General features: G+C 36.5%; 1 protein-coding gene across 2 annotated transcripts; it reads left to right on the forward strand.

The window, feature by feature from the left end:
• The first annotated feature begins 263 nt into the window (after positions 1–263).
• On the forward strand, positions 264–19,657 carry abcb4 (ATP-binding cassette, sub-family B (MDR/TAP), member 4). 2 transcript variants are annotated; one of them, XM_079895020.1, is made up of 28 exons: positions 264–398; positions 1,021–1,157; positions 1,487–1,550; positions 1,808–1,976; positions 2,082–2,133; positions 2,250–2,441; positions 2,526–2,697; positions 3,260–3,384; positions 3,670–3,841; positions 4,075–4,188; positions 5,867–5,977; positions 6,077–6,202; positions 6,290–6,493; positions 6,601–6,771; positions 6,913–7,074; positions 7,453–7,614; positions 7,975–8,118; positions 8,242–8,346; positions 12,255–12,332; positions 12,441–12,524; positions 13,175–13,378; positions 13,471–13,571; positions 13,676–13,816; positions 15,586–15,742; positions 16,054–16,251; positions 16,981–17,187; positions 18,430–18,576; positions 18,803–19,657. In XM_079895020.1, the coding sequence occupies exons 2-28, from the start codon at positions 1,096–1,098 to the stop codon at positions 18,998–19,000; spliced, it is 3,822 nt and encodes a 1,273-aa protein (XP_079751146.1). In that variant the 5' UTR covers positions 264–398; positions 1,021–1,095; the 3' UTR covers positions 19,001–19,657. The 2 variants fall into 2 exon arrangements, with proteins under 2 accessions (XP_079751146.1, XP_079751147.1); XM_079895021.1 differs by having other exon boundaries at positions 1,490–1,550.
• The last annotated feature ends 787 nt before the right edge of the window (positions 19,658–20,444 follow it).

Below are 20,444 nucleotides of genomic sequence, written 5' to 3' on the forward strand. Positions count from 1 at the left end.
ATGGGTTTAAAACTAGCTACTGTTGGTGCCAGGGTAATTTTATATTATATTTTAGTTTATAAAACAAATATATCTCACAACAACAACAAAAAAATGTGCTTGTAATACTAAAAACGTAATTGGAGACCTATAGGCTACAGCGTATTGGTAGAACGTGACAAATTCTGAAGATTATCTCATACATCCATCTTAATGGCCTTTCAATCATTAAAGCATCTTAGGGAGGACATCAATGAGACATGGAGGTTGTAAATGATGTAATACGCAGTAACATAATAAACTCAAGGCTGTATAAACGCGCGCGCGACTGCGCTCTAGCAGAAGGTCCTCTCTGCGCTCTCGCGCCTCAGCAGAGCACCAGTGGTGGGACAGTAGGGTGGGACGACAGCGTCTGAGCGGTATGTATCTTTCATTATGCTCATCATATCCTCGAATTTACCATAGTAACTGTCGTTTTCGGACAAAATAGTAGTCACGACTACCGTTATTTTAAACTACTAACTTAGCCTACCTGTGGTGACTCGGTAGGCTATTAGCCGCCACTGTCATAAAAAAAAAGATTCAACAAAAATGACAAACATTTTGAAAGCTTCCAATGTGAATAACGTATACTATCGCAATAAGATTACAAATCAGTTTGATGATTTTACCTATGATATTTGAGACATTCTGATACGTTTTAAGGGTCGTAAACGTTATTTAAAGCGACAGCATTTAAAGCAACATGAGTAATTTCTAGGCTCGTCAATGCTCCCCAACTTTGAATGTTTAAAAGCGCACGTATTTCAGTGTGGGACCGACGAAATTTAGAATTTCAGTTCTCTGACCCCTTAGGCAATTATAACGCCTTGAAGTTAAAATTTAAGCGAAATGTTTGTGTAATGCTGTTGATGGGATAGGAGGGAATCAACTGTGTATGCCACCAGGTTTAATATGTATTCAATCTGTCAACTCAAAATGTTACAGAGTTTTTATTGTCTGTAATTGCGCAGTGTGTTATAGTGTGTTTTTATATAACAGCACAAAACCACCTGCCCCATCCGTACCATTCACTTAAGATTAACACTTACCCGGACTATCAACATCGGAGATAAAATGGGCAAGAAGTCCAAACTGAAACTGTCAAATGGCAAGAAGGAGGAAAATGGAGATGGAAGGTAAATGTTTTTGTGATAATAAAGGTTATGTTGATGTTTTGTTGATGTTTCAACAGCCATTTGTTCTTACAAATACATTTGTTTGAGCTCTAATCATGGTTTATGGCTCATGTCCTATCTTCTCACGCAAGAGGTAGGCTAGATCATTTATGTAGTATAAAAAAAGTAAAAAAAAAAAAAAAAACCTACCTAGTTGTAACTAGTACATCTGTGGTATGTGGTAACTAGTTACATGCATATAATTTCAAATTTAATTGAATTAAATTCATTTTTTATTTTATCGTTTACTTTTTTAATTCTTAAAACTTAATTGTGTTTTTTTCTTCCAGCAGTGAGAAAAATGGAAAGGAAGAGGAGAAAGAAAAGGTGGAGATGGTGGGACCATTAGAGATAGTGAGTGGAATATGTTATTATTATTGTTATTATTATTTGTGAAATGAATAATAATGTCACTATCGTATACACTAAATTTTAAATACATTAAGACTAAATATGTAACCACAACCAAACAATACAATTGAACTGCATAAGCCTTAAAAATGCATGGATAATTCATTTTGTTTGATTATGTAATTGTTTAATTTTTGTTATTTAATTAAATTTTCTCTCAAAGAATAACTTGTTCTCAAAGAAGTGTGTCCTTTTGTCAGTTTCGTTATGCAGATGGTGTCGATATTTTTCTGATGCTGCTTGGCACAATCATGTCCATGGCCAATGGGGCAGTACTTCCTCTCATGGTTATTGTATTTGGAGATATGACAAACAGCTTTGCGGAAAATGAGATATTAGAGAATTTAAAGAATACCACCCTTCCACCCAGTGAGTGTATAATTTGTATGTCTCATCACTGTAATGTTGTTACAAAGGGAATCTGTGAGGTTTTTTATAAAAACTAACAATAACATGCAGTCTTTTAATCTCTAGACTTCACCCTCCCACAGACCAGTAATGAGACTTTGGGGGAGCAGATGACAAGGTAAGACCAATGTGCTTTGTATTGGAACACTGCCATTTTCCTTCATATTTCATCTTTTAATTTAAGTAATATAAAAGTCTTTCAAAGTGTCTGATAGTCGTGTTTCTCCTTCTCAGGCATGCTGTATACTACAGCATCATGGGATTTGTAGTCTTGTTTGCGGCATATATGCAGGTGGCCTTTTGGACTCTTGCAGCAGGACGTCAGGTGAAGAGACTTAGAAAGAAGTTCTTCCACTCTATCATGAAACAAGAGATTGGCTGGTTTGATGTCAATGAGACAGGACAGCTCAACACACGCCTCACAGAGTATGACATGCAATAAAAGTCATTTACCTAGATATTACACACACAATGGCATATATATACCACTCTTCTTTTTTTCCTCTCCAGTGATGTTTACAAAATAAATGAAGGCATTGGAGATAAGCTTGGCATGCTGCTTATGAATCTCACCACCTTTTTCGTTGGCATCATCATTGGCTTTGTCAAAGGCTGGAAACTGACCCTCGTCATCCTCGCTGTTAGCCCTTTACTCGGGATCTCAGCCGCTATGATCGCAAAGGTGGGATGAAAAGGAATATAGAGACCCACATGGTGCCCCTCAACACAATCACAATGACTCATGTTGAAGTACATTTATTATAGTACTTTTCTAACTAGCTAGAAAAGAGAATACAAAATACAATTAATTTTGTTCAATCAAGGATATATATATATATAGAGAGAGAGAGAGAGAGAGAGAGAGAGAGAGGGGGGGGGGGTTATAAACAGCATTTATTTGATTTCTATTTCAAATACTGAATTTAAATTTCAAATGCCATCACTGGAATAAATTACATTTTAAATATGTTAAAATAGTTATTTAAAATTGTAATATTATTTTGCATTCTTAATGTTTTTACTGCATTTTTGACCCAATAAATGCAGCCTTGGTGAGCAAAAGAGACATCTTTCAAAAACACTATATATATATATATACAAAACAAAATTTATGGCTTAAATTTTATGTCATGGAAGTATGTGATTGTCACAAAGAGAGATAAAGTTGATGGGCTAAAAATAAAATGGTTAATAATATTATTTTAAATCAATGAAAAAACAACAGTTTATCTCTGTCTCATTAGGTGATGACATCATTCACATCGATGGAGCAGACGGCCTATGCCAAGGCTGGAGCAGTGGCTGAGGAAGTGCTGTCAGCCATCAGAACTGTCTTTGCCTTTGGTGGACAAAAGAAAGAGATACAGAGGTGTTTTTGAAAATCATCCTGTTGAGAATGTCAGATATGAACTCATTTATCCTAAAACAATTTCAATTGAACCTAAACCAGCTCACCTGCCAAACCAGTTTTAGCACTTTATGGTTTGGTCCTAAAAGTTTCATTTTATCTATTCATTTTTAGTCTATTTTTGTCCCAAAACGTGAATAGGAAAAATTATGGGGAAGATGGTGGGGAATTTTCTATTCAGTGTGATCATCATACGTTTTTTGCATCCGGATAATAAATATGTGCCTTTTTATCTGTTTTTCAAAGGTATCACAAAAACTTAGAGGATGCCAAGAACGTTGGCATAAGGAAGGCCATGATTGTGAACATTGCTATGGGCTTCACATTCTTCATGATCTATATGTCCTATGCATTGGCCTTTTGGTATGGCAGCACTCTTATCCTGGCTAATGAGTATGATGTCGGTATACTATTAACGGTGAGTCACAGCAGGGTTATGTCAAACACATTACTTCAGAAACTCTTTGGTCTTCTATTTAAAGCCCACAGTCACATTGGTCCAGAATTCGGTCAAATATTGTATGATAAAAAATAAAAAAAACATTACATCATAAATAGCAAGTGGTTATGTTTTCTTTATGGGAACTTTAGCAGATTGTTAAATATGCATGAGTCTGTTTCACGAGTGAATTTTCTGTTCCTCTATTTCAGGTTTTCTTCTCCGTCCTAATTGGAGCTTTCGGCATTGGTCAAACGTCTCCTAACATCCAGTCCTTCTCTAGTGCAAGAGGGGCCGCCCACAAAGTTTTCCAGATCATTGATCATGTGAGTGAACTCATTGTTAGCTAATCATAAATTCTTTCTAGGATATTATAATTCATAATGTTGGAAGAAAAAACAATTGTCCTCAAAGCAGTTCCATAATATAATTGCTACCTGGGGTGTTAGACAGGATATTAATATTTTATTCTCTGCTTTAAGGAGTAAAAAAAAAACTTGAAACTTAAACCTGAACTCTGACCGTTCCTCCCATGATCTAAACCTAACACTTCCCCTTTTTAAAAGAAATAGCACTGCATTTTTATAGCTTCTAAACTCTTTTTGACGTTTCATGTCTTGTTCAGATTAAATTCTCCTACAGTAATTGTCTTAACATAATATATCCATCCATGTCGTTTAAAAGGCTTGAGGCCAAGAATAAGATGGTATAAATATAAATGGAGCTCCCATGTTTATGAGCCACATTCATATCTGAGGCCATTTTGTACATGTGTTACTGTTAAAAAGTTTGTGGTTGGTAAGGTTTTATAATGTTTTTGAAAGAAGTCTCTCCTAAAAATACAGTGAAAACAGTAATACTGTAAAATATTATTACAAGTTAAAATAACTTTTTTCTGTTTTTCTATTTTAAAATGTAATTTATTCCTTTGATGGCAAAGCTGAATTTTCAATGGCCAGTACTGTCATATGCTCCTTATGAAATCATTCTAATATGTTGATTTGGTGCTCAAGAAACATTCTGGGTTCTTTGATGAATAGAACGTTTAAAAGACCAGCATTTATTTGAAATATAAATATTTTGTAACATTATAAATGTCTTTACTTTCACTTCTACAGAAAAAAAAAAAAATCTTACTAACCCCCAACTTTTGAAGGGTCGTGTAAATAAGTACAAATGTTTACATTTATTAATTTCAAGAATTGATACCTGCCATACAAATTTGCAGCCATTTCTTTGCAGCCAATGAATTAAAAGATACTTATGCTATCTTGAATCCCTGGAAAAGTTGTGGAAAATCCATTTGTCGAAATGTTGGGAAACCTGGCTTTTAAAGCTTATTGTATTGTTTCCTGACTTTATTGTGCTATAGCTCCAGATGTATTCTGGCCATTTTTATATCCTTTAAGCTGTCCTGTCCTGTCTTGTACAGTACAAATCATTCAGCCAATCCCACCCATGTGAAAGTACAGTAAATCTACGTCTCCTTTCTCCTTCAGAAAGTGCAGCTCATTTAGCTCACTTTAGTGTTTTGAACATTTGAACATGACAGAACATCAGAACTGTTTTATATTTAACTCCTGTCCATTTTTCCAAGAAGGAAAATCCTGGACAATCAAAACACATACACACAGCACTAAACTTGTCTTTTATTTAGACTAAGATGGTCAAGTTTAAACAAACACCACACACACGGTAAGCAGACAACCGCTTTGAGATAAAATCCAGAGACAAAAATGTGCGCACAAATAATCCAGAGCCAAGTTGCATAACTTCCCCTAATTGTTTTAGCAGCATGAAATATGGCCAGGTCTCAGGATCAGAGGTGGTTCCCTGCTGAGATGCAATGAATAGAAGACCACGGGGAATCATTTTTCTCTTGTGTAGAGCAATTAGTGTGTTACTGACGTCTATTAGTCTGAATGGGGTTTGATTGTGAATTTACCTCTATCCCTTACTGGAATTTGTATTTTAAATCTCACAATCCTTTTTTTTCACCAACAGGAACCCAACATTAACAGTTTCTCAGAGGAAGGTTACAAACTTGATGTTGTAAAAGGAAACATAGAGTTTAAAAACATTCACTTCAAATATCCGTCACGACAGGATGTTAAAGTAGGAACATCAAATGATTTAAAAAATAATAATAAACTTGAACAAAATAACTTGACAGAATGAAATGACTCTAGCTATGGCTCTCTTTTGGCTGTGTAGGTCTTGAATGGAATGAATCTTAAAGTCATGAGTGGACAGACCATTGCTTTGGTGGGCAGCAGTGGGTGTGGGAAAAGCACAACAGTCCAGCTGCTACAACGCTTCTATGACCCACAAGAAGGAACGGTAAGTAGAAAGAGAGGCAGAGAGGTATGAACTTTTTGAACTTTCTGTCCTTCATCCAAACTTTTTTCTTTTCCTCTAATTCATCAGGTGACTATTGACGGTCATGATATTCGCTCTCTGAACGTTCGAAGTCTGAGAGAGATGATTGGGGTAGTTAGTCAGGAGCCAGTGCTGTTTGCCACCACCATCTCAGAAAACATCCGCTATGGTCGCCAAGATGTCACCCAAGAGGAGATTGAGCAGGCTGCACGCGAAGCCAATGCCTACGACTTCATCATGAAGCTCCCTGATGTAGGATAAGATGTTGCAAAATAATTATTATGTATAAGGTGATCATTTGATCTGATAACAAAGATTGATCAGGTCTGTTTCTGACCAATATCTCTGTTCATTTTCAGAAATTTGAGACGCTGGTTGGAGACAGGGGCACCCAGATGAGTGGTGGACAAAAGCAGCGTATTGCTATTGCACGAGCACTTGTGCGCAATCCAAAAATCCTCCTTCTTGATGAGGCTACGTCTGCTCTGGATGCAGAGAGTGAGACCATCGTGCAAGCAGCGTTAGATAAGGTAATAAAAAAATATAGCAGTCCAGAAAAGTCTGGAAATACACTGAAAATTGTGTGTGTGTATATATATATATATATATATATATATATATATATATATATATAATTTTTTTTTTTTTTTTTTTTTTTTACATCTGAAAAGGTGAGGCTGGGCAGAACTACCATTATAGTGGCTCACCGGCTGTCCACTATTCGGAATGCTGATGTCATCGCTGGATTCCAGAATGGTGAAATAGCAGAACTGGGCACACATGACGAACTGATGAAGAGAAAGGGAATCTACCATACTCTTGTTACTATGCAGGTTAGAAACCCATAACACAACACATGTACACACTTGAGCTCCATATGCAACTGAAGCCCGTTGCCGTTGAAACACTGGAGCTTTGTGGCAGCACTCTTACATATGGTGTAGCTGCACCCCGAGTTCAAGTCCTTTCCAGGTCCTGTTCCCCCTCTATTCTCCCAGTGTTTCCTCTCTCCTCCTACTGTTTACATTAAAGGTTAAAAAAGCCTATTTTAAACATGAAACGGCATTAACATCACACTGAGTCTGTAATTCTAATCAAAATGTCATAACTTGAACTTCTGTTCCTGATAACATACTGATGCATGATAACACAGGTAAATGTGTTCAAAATGTAAATGGGGTCCAATTTGAGTTCCTGTATTTACATCACAGATGTTTAAGAGCTCAGAGGACACAGAGGAGGACAAAGAGGAGATGACTATGGATGAGAAGAGTCCTTCAGTCACCTCTCTAAATGATCACACACTCTTCAGACAGAAATCCAGAAGTGGCTCAGAAAAAGATCAGCAGGATGAAGAGAAACAGATAGAGGAAGTAAGAAACTGAGGCTATACTATAATTGCCTACATTTATCAATTAATTCATTCATTTAATTCCCTTTAATAGCTTTATTTTTATACATCCAATTCAATTCAAATCAAACAAAAATGGGATAGTTTAAAAAAGGTCCATAAATCTATCTGTCTGGTGACATTATGTAGATATGCTGCTCATATATTTCGCTGTGAGTGTCATCTTCATAAATTAAATTTTTTTTTCTTTCCTTTATAAAGAACTTCAAATTACGATCAAGATTCAATTGAAATTCTTCATTTGATTTGATTGTAATTATTTTACATACTTTTTTCCATGTTTTATTTTTTTTGCATTTTGTATTTTACATTTTCTCTATAGGAAAAGGTTCCAGACATTTCCTTCCTGAAAGTCCTGAAACTGAATAAACCGGAATGGCCGTACATGGTGGTTGGAGTTTTATGTGCCACCATCAACGGAGGCATTCAGCCCGCATTTGCAGTCATTTTCTCTAAAATCATTGCTGTATGTTGTACAAGAAAATGAAATATCAATAATAATTACCATTATTGACAGTCAACAATATTGAGACATTACTCCTCATACATTTATGGCCCAACTCTTCTTTCTTTCCTCTTTCTTCTATAGGTGTTTGCTGAGACAGATCAGAATTTGGTAAGGCAGAGGTCTGAACTCTACTCTCTGCTGTTTGCTGGCATTGGGGTTGTGTCCCTTTTCACTCTGTTCTTACAGGTTTGTTTTGTGTTAATATTTACATCTGAATACACACAATGAACTTTAACCAACTTTCACACAAAATGAAAATTGTAGAACTTGCCTAAGACACCCTATATAATACATTTCTTGGGTGCCATCTTAAAGCTACAATATGTAATAGTTTTGCCGCTAGGGGTTGCTAACCTCTTACAATAACAAAGGAGTAGATTGATGACGCATAAGCGGAATTATGGAACTTGTCGTAATGGATCTAATAATGTTTATGGATGAGTGAATACATTGATGTTTTTAACATGACTCTGGTATAAAGAATGGCACGATTATAATTAGAGACAGATATCAGCGCCACACTCGCCCGCGGATATAAAGGAATTAGGACATTTCATTCTACCGAACTACCCACAATTGCAGAATTACTACTCACACAGGTCAGTTTATTTGGCGAATTAAACTTGAGGTAATACAGCGCTGTTTCATTTGGTCTACACTATCACACTAAACTGCATTTGAGTGAGTTGAAAGTTATAATGTTATTCTATGTGTTAGTTCATCTGTACGAGACTAGCAGTAAGCTAGATCAACATTAGAATAACATACTGATCATATTCTAACATTTCATCATGTTGAGCTATATAACATTGATTAGTTTTATGTACATTTGCTCAGAGTGGCATCTTTGTCAAGTCGAAGTTAGTTGCGGATGTGGAGCTCTCGGCATCTCGAAAACGCCACGCTGATATTGATCCAAGTTTTAGTTCTCCTTTTGTCCCAAAGTCTGCTTGCCATGGTCCATAATGTTTGAACGAAACAACAACAGTGTGAGCGTGCCGCTAGACGTAACAAGTTGTCCACGTCTGTCGCCATGGTTACTATGGCAGTACGAGCGGAAACCAGCGGCTATTACGTCATTGACAATGACCAGGGACAAGCCATTATTTAAAATTGGAATTTCTCTGAATTAAAAATCTTTGGGAACTTTTGGGATATTGTAAGTACACAACTGCAGGAAATATATCACACTGTGCAAGTGATTTTTGGATATTTTATTACAAAAATTGTACATATTGTACATATTCAATTCAAAGGTCAGAGATGAAGAAGGTAAAAAGTTCTTGTGATCTTTCTTATCTAAAAGCTGATGACTGTTGTGAAATACCACTTTGTCTACGCCAATGAATAGCAGACATAGCTGTCAATTATTTGCTTCTTCAAACTACCAATGTTAAAGATTTGAAATGCTGAGTATTACATTTAACTTTTGTCGAAGTAAAAAAAAGTAAAAAGAACAGAAATTATTAGAAAAGGTAAATTTATATGTACTAAAAAGTGTATTATAATATACATTATTAATATATGTTGCAAAAGCTTTATATTTAAAAATAGTTCCTCAACAATAAAGAGTCCTGTAAAAAAGGATCAGCTTCATATAAAATATTAAGCAGCACAACTGTTTTCAGCATTGATAATTTTGATAATTCAACATTGCTTTTTATGCACCAAATCAGCATATTAGAATTATTTCTGAAGGATCATGAGACACTGAAGACTGGAGTAATGATGCTGAAAATTCAGCTATGCCACCACAGGAATAAATTACATTTTTAAAATGTATTAAAAACAAAACTTATTTTAATCTGCAAATGTATTTCACAATATTATTTTTACTGTATTTTTGATCAAATAAGACACTTATTTCTAAAACATCCAAAACTTTTGAACTGTAGTGTAATAAAAATGATCCTGACATCAGTGTTTACCTTTAAAGAAAATATCAAACACATGGCATGTATGTTGTATTAGTTAAATGGCATGACAATATATATTAAAGGTTTTTAAGAAACAATGTTATGTCTTGGTCTAGTGGTTCTCAAGCAAGTTGGAAGCAAGATTTTTGAAATGGGGGTGTTCAGGTGTTCATGGGGGGCGTTCACGAGTTTACACCAAAGATCCAGGCAAGACAAGATAAAACATGTAATTACTTGCAAAATAATTGCCTACAACATTCTAAAATCTGCCAGTTTAATCGTTTCTTTTGCAACGACTCTATTATTTTTCCAGTCATATACCAGTGCTCAAGCACTGACTAGAATCAGCATTCACATGCTCAAAAAGGAGGTTTGGCGCTGACAACAATCAGGTGGTGGCTAGAATCCAGCACTGACTAGATTCATGCAGAGGAATGGAAAGTTGACAAGCCATTAAAAAAGTACTGACTTAAGAAACACTTATATTTTTTCACATTTTTTCAGTAAATCATGTTCCCATTCACTCTGGTGACGAATTTTAAAATTAATTAAACTAAATTATATTTATAAGGTAAAACTTTTACATTTTTAGGCATTAACTAATGCCAATGCCTTATGCCAAAATGTTTTCTTTGTTCTCCAAGTAATTTACTGGTCTGGCATTATTGTTAACTCGCAAGACTGTAAGGAGAAAATTACAATTTGATGGATAATTTGAAATATAGTCTGTAATCACATTTTGGTAATGTATTAATTCCGCCGTCGCATCTCAGCGCGAAACGCTGCTTGGATAGTTTCAAGATAGTTCAAAATAATTAATAAAACAATAATAATTTAATTGTTCATGTGTTTATTCTTGTTAGAAGATTTTTTTTTTTACTGATTATGAACACAAATTAATCATGACAAACCAAATTAATTGTAATTGTATTAATTATACCATTGATGAAAACAAGCTGATACCAAGGTATTTTAGGCCTACAATTCTAACATAATTTTTCATTAAAAATTATGATTGTATTTAATTTTTTTTCCGAAAGTAAGGTTAATGTAAGCAGCTTCTTGCAATACTCTCCTAAATGCGTAATAAAACCTAAGTGCAAACATTACCGCTTTAATGACCACATAGCCTACGGTTGTTTTTACTGTCCAATGACAGCCCATCTTATCTTCTTTGAGTGGCATGGGAGAGAGTCGGAAATTCATTTGTTGCCCCTACGAGTTTATAATAGCATATTTTAACAAGATTTTCAAATGGATAAAGAAAAAAAACTGCCAAAATGTTTTTAAATGTTGGCTTTACTTTATTTATTTGATTTAAACGTGAATAAACAGTCTTATATGTCTATTTATTTTTAATAAAGGCCTACTATTTCTTAATTTATTGTTCTATTTTATTTAACATTTTTACATTTAACATGAATAATCAAAAATTGAAAGCTGTTGTCCATAACTTTTTTGTGTTAAAAATGATCCTAAATATTTTTTTGAGCAAGTACATAACCAGCCAGTGTTCAAAACTATCTGCTTGCCGTAGCTCGATTCAAAATGGTAAGCTTGTAATAATGTTTTTAATTCCAGTGGTACTGGTGGATTTCCGCGAGAAATTCGAGCATGTCTTTGCGTCATTACGTCACATCTGTACACATAAAGAAGGTGTCCCGGCTAGTTGGCCATATTGCGTGTGAGGATGTTGGAAGTGGAGATTTATAGCCCTTTCTCACAGCACTTGATATAATTAAACTTATCAATTTGATGGCGGATCCAGAAAGGTTCAAACGACAATCACAAGTGACAACTGGAGATTCACCCATTTTAAAATGGAAACAAGGAGAAAGCGGAGCGGCCCTTAAAATAGTCCCAATATAAACACTTATTATAGGTGCAACTTAGTGATTCAGGATAGGACAAAAACACGGTTTGGAAAATGATTTCATGATGTACTCGCTCATTTCATAAATGTTGTACATTTTAAATACATAAAGTTACGGATTTAATAATAAATGGTGGGGGGGCGGTAAGGGACCTGGATAATGGATAGGGGGCGCTGCTCCAAAAAAATGTTGAGTCTAAATCACTGATTTAAAAAAACAATTTAAAAAATCACTGTTCTAAATGGTCTCATTATGGTGTAATTTTCACTCTTCTTTTTATTTTCAATATTTTTATTTCTTTTAGGGTTACAGTTTTGGGAAAGCTGGTGAGCTTCTGACCATGCGACTGAGGTTTAAAGCTTTCAATGCCATGATGAGACAGGTGAGATGATAATTGACATAGACCAGTCATCCGAAGGTCAACCCCAAAGAACCTATTCATGAATGTCTGTTGATGGAGAGTAGAACAACACCTGTCTGTGTATTTTAGGACCTGAGCTGGTATGATGACACTAAGAACAGTGTGGGTTCGCTGACCACCAGGCTGGCTGCAGATACAGCTCAAGTGCAGGGCGTAAGTCTCAATCTGTCTACAAAGAGTAACACATAGTCCTACATAGAACTTTGTGCCAATCTCCTAAATTGATACCCATGTTCAGTAACAAAGAAGTTCATAACTATTGGTGATATTCTCTGTTTACTTACTCTTTTACTGTATTTTCAGCCCGGTCTCACCCCAAAACGTCATGTACTGACGGGTCTTGACCATACGGCAACATACGACGAAAAGGGTACCCCTAAAACGTCCATATGAGACGAAGACATAAGCGCACCAGCAGCGCCTCCTAGCGGTACCCTAACGCATACCTAAACCTACCCATAACCCGAATCGTCACATATGGACGTTTTAGGGGTACCCTTTTCGTCGTATGTTGCCGTATGGTCAAGACCCGTCAGTACGTGACGTTTTGGGGTGAGACTGTGTTAGTATTTTTGTGAAAATAAGCTCAATTTAATTTCCGTTTGGTGTGCTTTAGCAACATGACCACAATTGTACTTTTTTATGGTGTACAAATTAAGTAAAATATTGGTCATTAAATAAAAAAAGTAATTGTATAATTGTTGAAATTGAAATGAAATGTTTTGTTTACTATTAATTCAAATTGTAAGAGGTACCCATTTAACACAGCAGCTCATACAGCACCATGACTTTATTTCCCACAGGCAACTGGAGTGAGAATGGGAACACTGGCACAGAATGTGGCCAACCTGGGCACCTCCATTATCATCTCATTTGTGTATGGCTGGCAGTTGACCCTCCTCATTCTCTCCATTGTGCCAATCATGGCTGTGGCTGGAGCCATCCAGATGAAGTTACTGGCAGGACATGCTCTAAAAGACAAGAAAGAGCTTGAGCAGGCTGGGAAGGTGAACATTTAATGCGTATACTTTAATGGGGCTCAACTTAAATCAACTGTCTTATTTCTCTCTGTTGTCCACAATGTATTTTTCCCATTTAGGTTGCAACAGAAGCCATTGAGAATATCCGCACTGTGGTTTCGTTGACCAGGGAAAGCAAGTTTGAGAGTCTGTATGAGGAGAAATTAGTTGTGCCCTACAAGTATGTTTAAATTGACTAATAATAATTCTGTAAATGTCTGTTATATATCTGTTAGGATTCAAAATGAGCTTGTGAGATAATTTATGTTTGCCTGATTTCCCTAGAAACGCTAAGAAAAAAGCACATGTTTTCGGCCTGACGTTCTCTTTCTCTCAAGCGATGATCTATTTTGCCTATGCTGGCTGTTTCAAGTTTGGCTCTTGGCTCATCGAACAGAAGATGATGACCTTTGAGGGCGTCTTCCTGTAAGTGGCTCGATACATGACTGTTATTAGACCCACTCACAGCAGACTGAGGAATATGTGAGGAAAAGTAGTATTAACATGATTTAGAGTAGCATGTCTGTCACAGGTAGTTCAAATGTGAGTGAGATCAGGTAGTAGAGACACATGGGCAATATGTCCACACTCCAGCTACAACACACTGAAGTACAGGTGTCTGGTGGGAGTGGACTGGAAGGTCCAGAGTCTGCTGGTTTCTACAGTGTCAATTAATGATTATAGAAAGAAAAGTCCATAAAAAACTAACCAGATGTGCCATGAATGTAGTAGATGGTCAACTAAGACAACATACGGATGAGGCTGGCGATCCATTACGTTTGCATATAGAAGATTCAAGAAGATTCATGTTATCTAAAAAGAGTGCTTTCAAACAGAGAGATAATTAAAACTTAGAAACTGAGGCTATGGGTAAACACTGCTATTTAATCTTTAGCCAATAATTGAATTTAACTAATAAAGATTATGAAATGGGCTACACATATACATCATATATGCAATGTAATCTGTCTGATAATAACTGGAATAATGAGTTGGGAAAACATCAGTATTTTCATTCACTCAGTACTTTTTTTTTTTTTTTTTTTTTTTTTTTAGTTTAGTAAGCTTTATTGTTGTCACAAGCCTTGCTGTGTGTATTGGTGCCTTATCGTGCTGATACATGTTACCCCCTTTAAGGTACAATGTCTGAACCATTAGGTGCACATGGTCCTCCAGAATGGTTCAGTAGTCTTTGGCAGTGACGTTCGCATCAAGCACAGTATACTATAGGAAATGCCATGATATTGCAGCTCAAACCATCACTGATCCACTGAACCACCCCCGTGCTTCACTCTGGGCAGCAACTGTCCGGGCATTAAGCCGCATTGGGGCTTCTCCACACCGTAACTCCTACAGTGTGGAGAAGACAATGAAGGTGGACTCATCAGAGAACATATATGTCTCACACTGTCCACAGCCCAAACGTTTGGCTATAGCAGCCCGACAATGAATATTGACTGTGCAGCTCCTGACTTTTGGTGGAAACAGGAGAGTAATAGTTGCAAATTTTATCCTTCAGTGAGTTGGGCAGCTGTGGTTTTATGTTTTTTTGGATACAATCCTGGTTAGTACCTGGACATCCTTTTCAGACAGCTTCCTCTTGAGTCGACAGTTACTACCTTGGATACCGTAGCTCTCGATACACCACAAAGACTTGCTGTCCTGGTCGAGCCAGCGAGAGAGACACAAACTATTTGTCCTTTTTTGAACTCTGATATGTCTCCCATTATGTTGTGTGGATTTCAGTATTTCTGTACATATTTTATGTACAGACACACTAATTCAACTTTCACTCTCTGCTCTGAGTACATTACTGATGTAATGTAAAATCAGTAAAGTTTGGCCACCAGGCCGCACATATTATAGGTGTGAAACCTCCAACACTATATTGGCCAGTGTTGCAGTTTCATTGTCCAAATCCTGGATGTTTTAGTCATTTTGTTGTTGTTGTTGTTGTTGTTTTAAATACGTCTATACAGTTTTTATTTATTAGTTTTAGTTATTTTAGTACTTCAAGTTAAAACTAAAAGAAAATGTTGTCTTGGCAAATAGCTGAAACAAAATATTTTTTTAAATATATATTTTATTTTATTTCAGTTAACGTTTATTTTGTTTCAAGTAGCGAAAAATGTTTTTTGTAATTGTTTTAGTTAACGATAATTACCATGGGTAATATATCTGTTTCTGTCTTTCAGTGTGATCTCAGCTGTTGTTTATGGAGCAATGGCTGTTGGAGAGGCAAACTCATTCACTCCAAACTACGCCAAGGCCAAGATGTCTGCTTCTCATGTACTGATGCTCATCAACAGAGTCCCAGCCATTGACAACGCCTCAGAGAATGGAGACAAGCCGGTATTCCTTTCGTACATAAATATGAACACCAGGATATACAGTATTCCCAACAAGAGAACAATTTTCCAAAATCCCAACAATTTTTTAAACTATAGTGAGTCTTACCTCTAGGCAAGATCTCAGAGTTACTAGAAGCCTGTTATGATTAACAGTCCCAGGCATAAGTCCTGGAAATTAATCATTTATCGGTTCTGCAGCTCCATCCTTATCTGATAAGCACTCAGACAGAGCTGGACTCTGCCCACCGAGTCATGTCAAGACTTGTATATACATGTGTGCACTAATGTGGCTGTTTCCTGTGATTTCTGCAGGATAAATTTGAAGGGAATGTAGGTTTTGAAGATGTGCGTTTTAACTACCCGTCCCGGCCAGATGTACCAGTGCTACAGGGGCTCAGGCTCCGGGTGAAGAAGGGGCAAACTCTCGCCCTGGTGGGCAGCAGTGGCTGTGGCAAGAGCACTACCATCCAGCTACTGGAGAGATTTTATGACCCTCAGCAAGGCAAAGTGGTAGGTGAAAACACAGTCGGACAAGTAGCTCAGAGGCCACATTTTATAGCCTCTTTTTTTTGCACATTTTATATTGAGATTTATTGATTTGTTAAGCTCTTTTCCCAGGTACCTCAATTGACATGTAGCTTTACGGTCTCTAATCACTGATCCAGCTCAGCGAAATGTCACTCATGCACATACACTGTTATACAGTACACTCACACTAAATACACAAAAGTCAATATCCTCTCTCAATTATTACCTCTCTCAAGGTCAATGATAAGTTAACTTGTAACCAATACGGCAGGCCAGAAAAAGGAAACCCAGACATGCACATCAAAGGATGGTTCTCTTTCACCTGCATACTTCAGGTCCTTATGACTGTCATATAACACCGACCTGTTTACATGCCATTAACAATGGACAAGTGGACAGCGCTTAAAAGTGTAAACGGGTCCTAATTTTTTGTGATCCAATCGATCAAACCACATTCCAGGGTAGTCAAAAAGAAATGTGACCACACTGCATGCATTTTTATCATAAATGTGAACATAACTACATAAAAAAAAGATCAAATAAATATTATAGCAAAATAAATAGACCATTAAGTCAAAAAGCATGATAGATTGTAACAAATCCAATGATATAATCCAGTCTAAAAAATTCTAACTAGTGTTGAGATGTATTATACCAGTAATAAATCATATTTATTTGCCCAAACTAATTACATTTACCCTTTGTTAACAGATGCTGGATAAAAATGACACCAAGCAGCTGAACATCCACTGGCTGCGCTCTCAAATTGGCATTGTTTCCCAGGAGCCTGTGCTGTTTGACTGCAGCCTGGCAGAGAACATCGCATACGGAGACAACAACAGAAAAGTCAGCCAGGAGGAGATCGAACAGGCCGCTAAGGCTGCTAACATACACTCCTTCATAGAGGGGCTGCCAGAGGTACAAAAAACACACAGAAGTCACTCTCATATACACTTCCCTTCAAACGTTTGGGGTTAGTAAGATTTTTTCTTTTAAAATAAATTAATATTTTTATTCAGCAAGGATGCATTAAATTGATCAAAAGTAACAGAAATCTTTTATATATATATAAATGCTGTTCTTTTTAAATTTCTAATAAAAAAATGTATCATGGATTCCACAAAAGTATTAAGCAGAACAACCATCTCAACATTTCCCCAGATAGCAAATGACATCTGGCCCAGTTGAGGCTCACATCTCCCACATTCTTCTAGCCCACATACCACATGGAATGACGGTGATGACTCAGCCTGAGTGTGTGTGACAATAGAATACATATCCGGGCCTTATCTGGGCCAACTATGGCACATATGGCTCAGTTCTGGCGGCAGCAAAGGTCAAATGGGCCATATTTGGCCCACACTCATCAAGCCGGTTTTAGGGTGAGTTGTGGCTTGCTGTTTGTGGGCCAGATACGGCCCATATGACCTTTGCCGCTGCCAGAACTGAGCCATATGTGCCATAGTTGGCCCAGTATCTGATAATACTGAAAATTCAGCTTTTCCATCACAGGAATTATGTTTTAAAATATATTAAAATAGAAAAAAGTTATTTTAAATTGTAGTAATATTTCACAATATAATTATTTTCTGTATTTTTGATCAAATAAATGATACCTGATAAAAAAAAAAAATATGCAGGATCCAAAGTTTTGAACAATTAGCTGTTTCCATCCACCTATTTTTATGCAAATTTTGGAATATAAAAACCACTGGATGAAAACGGCATTCTAAAATCCACACATCAAACTTTTTTTATCCTATAAGAAGACACATACACATAAACTACAATGGAAACACATTTACCGAATAAATCCCTCGATGCAGATATCAGATATCAGAACTCTCTACATGTTCTAATCTTATAACCAACAAACTAAGGAACATTTAAATGACTGTCTACAGCACAGGTGTCAAACTCAGTTCCTGGAGGGCCATAGCCCTACAGAGTTTTGTTCCAACCCTGCTTCAACACACACACACCTGCAGTTTTCAATTAAGCCTGAAGGACTTGATTAGCTGATCATGTGTGTTTAATTAGGGTTGGAGCTAAACTCTGCAGGGCTGTGGCCCTCCAGGAACTGAGTTTGACACCCCTGGTCTACAGTCATAAACTAGACCTTATTGTGTGAATTTTGTATTTATTTGTTTTTGGTTGCAGAAATACCAGACGCAGGCAGGTGACAAGGGTACGCAGCTGTCAGGAGGGCAGAAGCAGCGTATTGCTATAGCGAGGGCCATCCTCCGCAACCCCAAACTCTTGCTGCTGGATGAAGCCACATCTGCTCTGGACACTGAGAGTGAGAAGGTACAATCACAGTTCATTCTTTTGAGTGTTATATATCGCTATGGTTATAACCATAAATAACTATCATGAGTTTGAGAATTGAATGGACTTTGGTCACCTGTTCATACAGACAGCATTCAATCTGTTCCTGTATTTGCAGGAAAATTGAGATTCACATCTGCTTGAAAATAGTGAAGATAACGTTCTTGCTTACTTCCCTTTGTGTCCCTCTCTGTCCTGTGAGTAGATAGTGCAGGATGCTCTGGATAAGGCGCGTGAGGGTCGCACATGCATCATTGTAGCCCACCGGCTGTCCACCATCCAGAACGCTGACCTTATAGCTGTGGTTCAAAATGGGGTTGTGGTGGAGCTGGGGACACATCAGCAGCTCCTCCACCAGCAGGGGGCGTACTATACCCTCATCACCTCTCAGATGGGTCACTGATGGGCAAGAGCAGAGCAGCAGTGTACATGCAGCTGGAGCCGAAAAGGCAGATTCTAGAAAACATTCCTTATAATCGCTCTCCTGTGGTTGTAGGCCTGTATTTGATTTGTTAGGTTCATCTAAGTGGCATTTCAATATACTACAGGAAGTCAGGAAAATAATAACGATGTGGTTTTGTATAACTGTCAGTGCCTTGTCATGTTGTACTTTTCGGTTTTAGGCCAACTCAATGGAACATTTATCCAACTCAGCACTTTCTTGTTGCTGATTTAATTGTATATATATATATATATATATATATATATATAAATGTATTAACCCTACCATGGCACTACCATCCTTTCATTTACTGGTCACACACTGTACGCAGTTTATGCAACAAACACTGTTGAGGGCAGAACATTTAAAACTTGATTGTTTCTACATAATGATGTACAGTAACTTATATATACAGTACATAGCATACATCATATGTATTTTTGAAAACAATGCCTTGATTTCTCATTAGTGAAGACAGCTGTTGTTCTTGTGACAAGATTACCAAAGAGTTTCTATTATGATTGACTGCCTTATAGATTTCTGTGTGTGTTGTGCCTTAATATTTATCAGACTAACATGAGACTGTTTTATTTTGTCCTGTTATGGCATTGTTTTCCTAGCGCATATGTAAAAAAAAAAAAAAAAAAATGTGAATAAAGTTTTCATTTTTTGTTAACCTCATTATTTCATATTCTACGTTGAGACTAGACCATAAAATATACCGTAAAATAGAGAAATAGACCATAGACTTTAATTCTAAATTTCAGTTAGTTTTTTTTATTGTGCATTGATCGGATTTAATCGGTAAATGTGTTTCCATCGTAGTTTATGTGTATGTCTTCTTATAGGATAAAAAAAATTATATATATATATATATATATATATATATATATATTTTTTTTTTTTTGTAAATGAGTAGTGACAGATCTTTCCTTCTGCATTTCTGTATGTTTCTTCTGTATCTTTTAGACATCACGAGAGAATACATCAAATGTCGCTTCACTGAAAGATCCAGTTCCAACGTTTTGATTACAAGGTCAAAAAAGTTTAAAATATGAAACGTATGTATGGATGAATTGTTCACACAATAAGAACAAAACATGCTTTTAGAAATGGTTACAGTGAATAATCATCATGCTAAGTTGTATAAATGTTTACAAACCTAAATCACATTCACCGCTGGTTTAATGCCATAGTGAAAGGATTCCATATGCCAAGCTAGATTTTGATAATTTAGGGTTTAATCATTTTTATTAGGGTTTTATTTTGTCTTTCCATAAAATTAAAATTCTTAACCAAGACACTGGTTTAAAGATTTGCTGCATACAAATATGAAGCAAAGTTCACAGCGGGAGTCAATGACCCGCCAGAAAACAATGTGCTTTCACACTGAGACTCTTAGGAA

The sequence above is a fragment of the Squalius cephalus genome (genome assembly GCF_949319135.1).
Source record: "Squalius cephalus genome assembly, chromosome: 15".
Taxonomy (NCBI): domain Eukaryota; kingdom Metazoa; phylum Chordata; class Actinopteri; order Cypriniformes; family Leuciscidae; genus Squalius; species Squalius cephalus.

What these genes read in the sequence shown, in the direction of transcription:
- abcb4 (XM_079895020.1), top strand. Translation starts at nt 1,096, where the DNA reads ATGGGCAAGAAGTCCAAACTGAAACTGTCAAATGGCAAGAAGGAGGAA. An exon ending in TTGGGGGAGCAGATGACAAG is followed by an intron (nt 2,134 to 2,249) that starts GTAAGACCAATG and finishes TCTCCTTCTCAG; the next exon opens with GCATGCTGTATACTACAGCA. An exon ending in AAGAGAAACAGATAGAGGAA is followed by an intron (nt 7,615 to 7,974) that starts GTAAGAAACTGA and finishes TTTTCTCTATAG; the next exon opens with GAAAAGGTTCCAGACATTTC.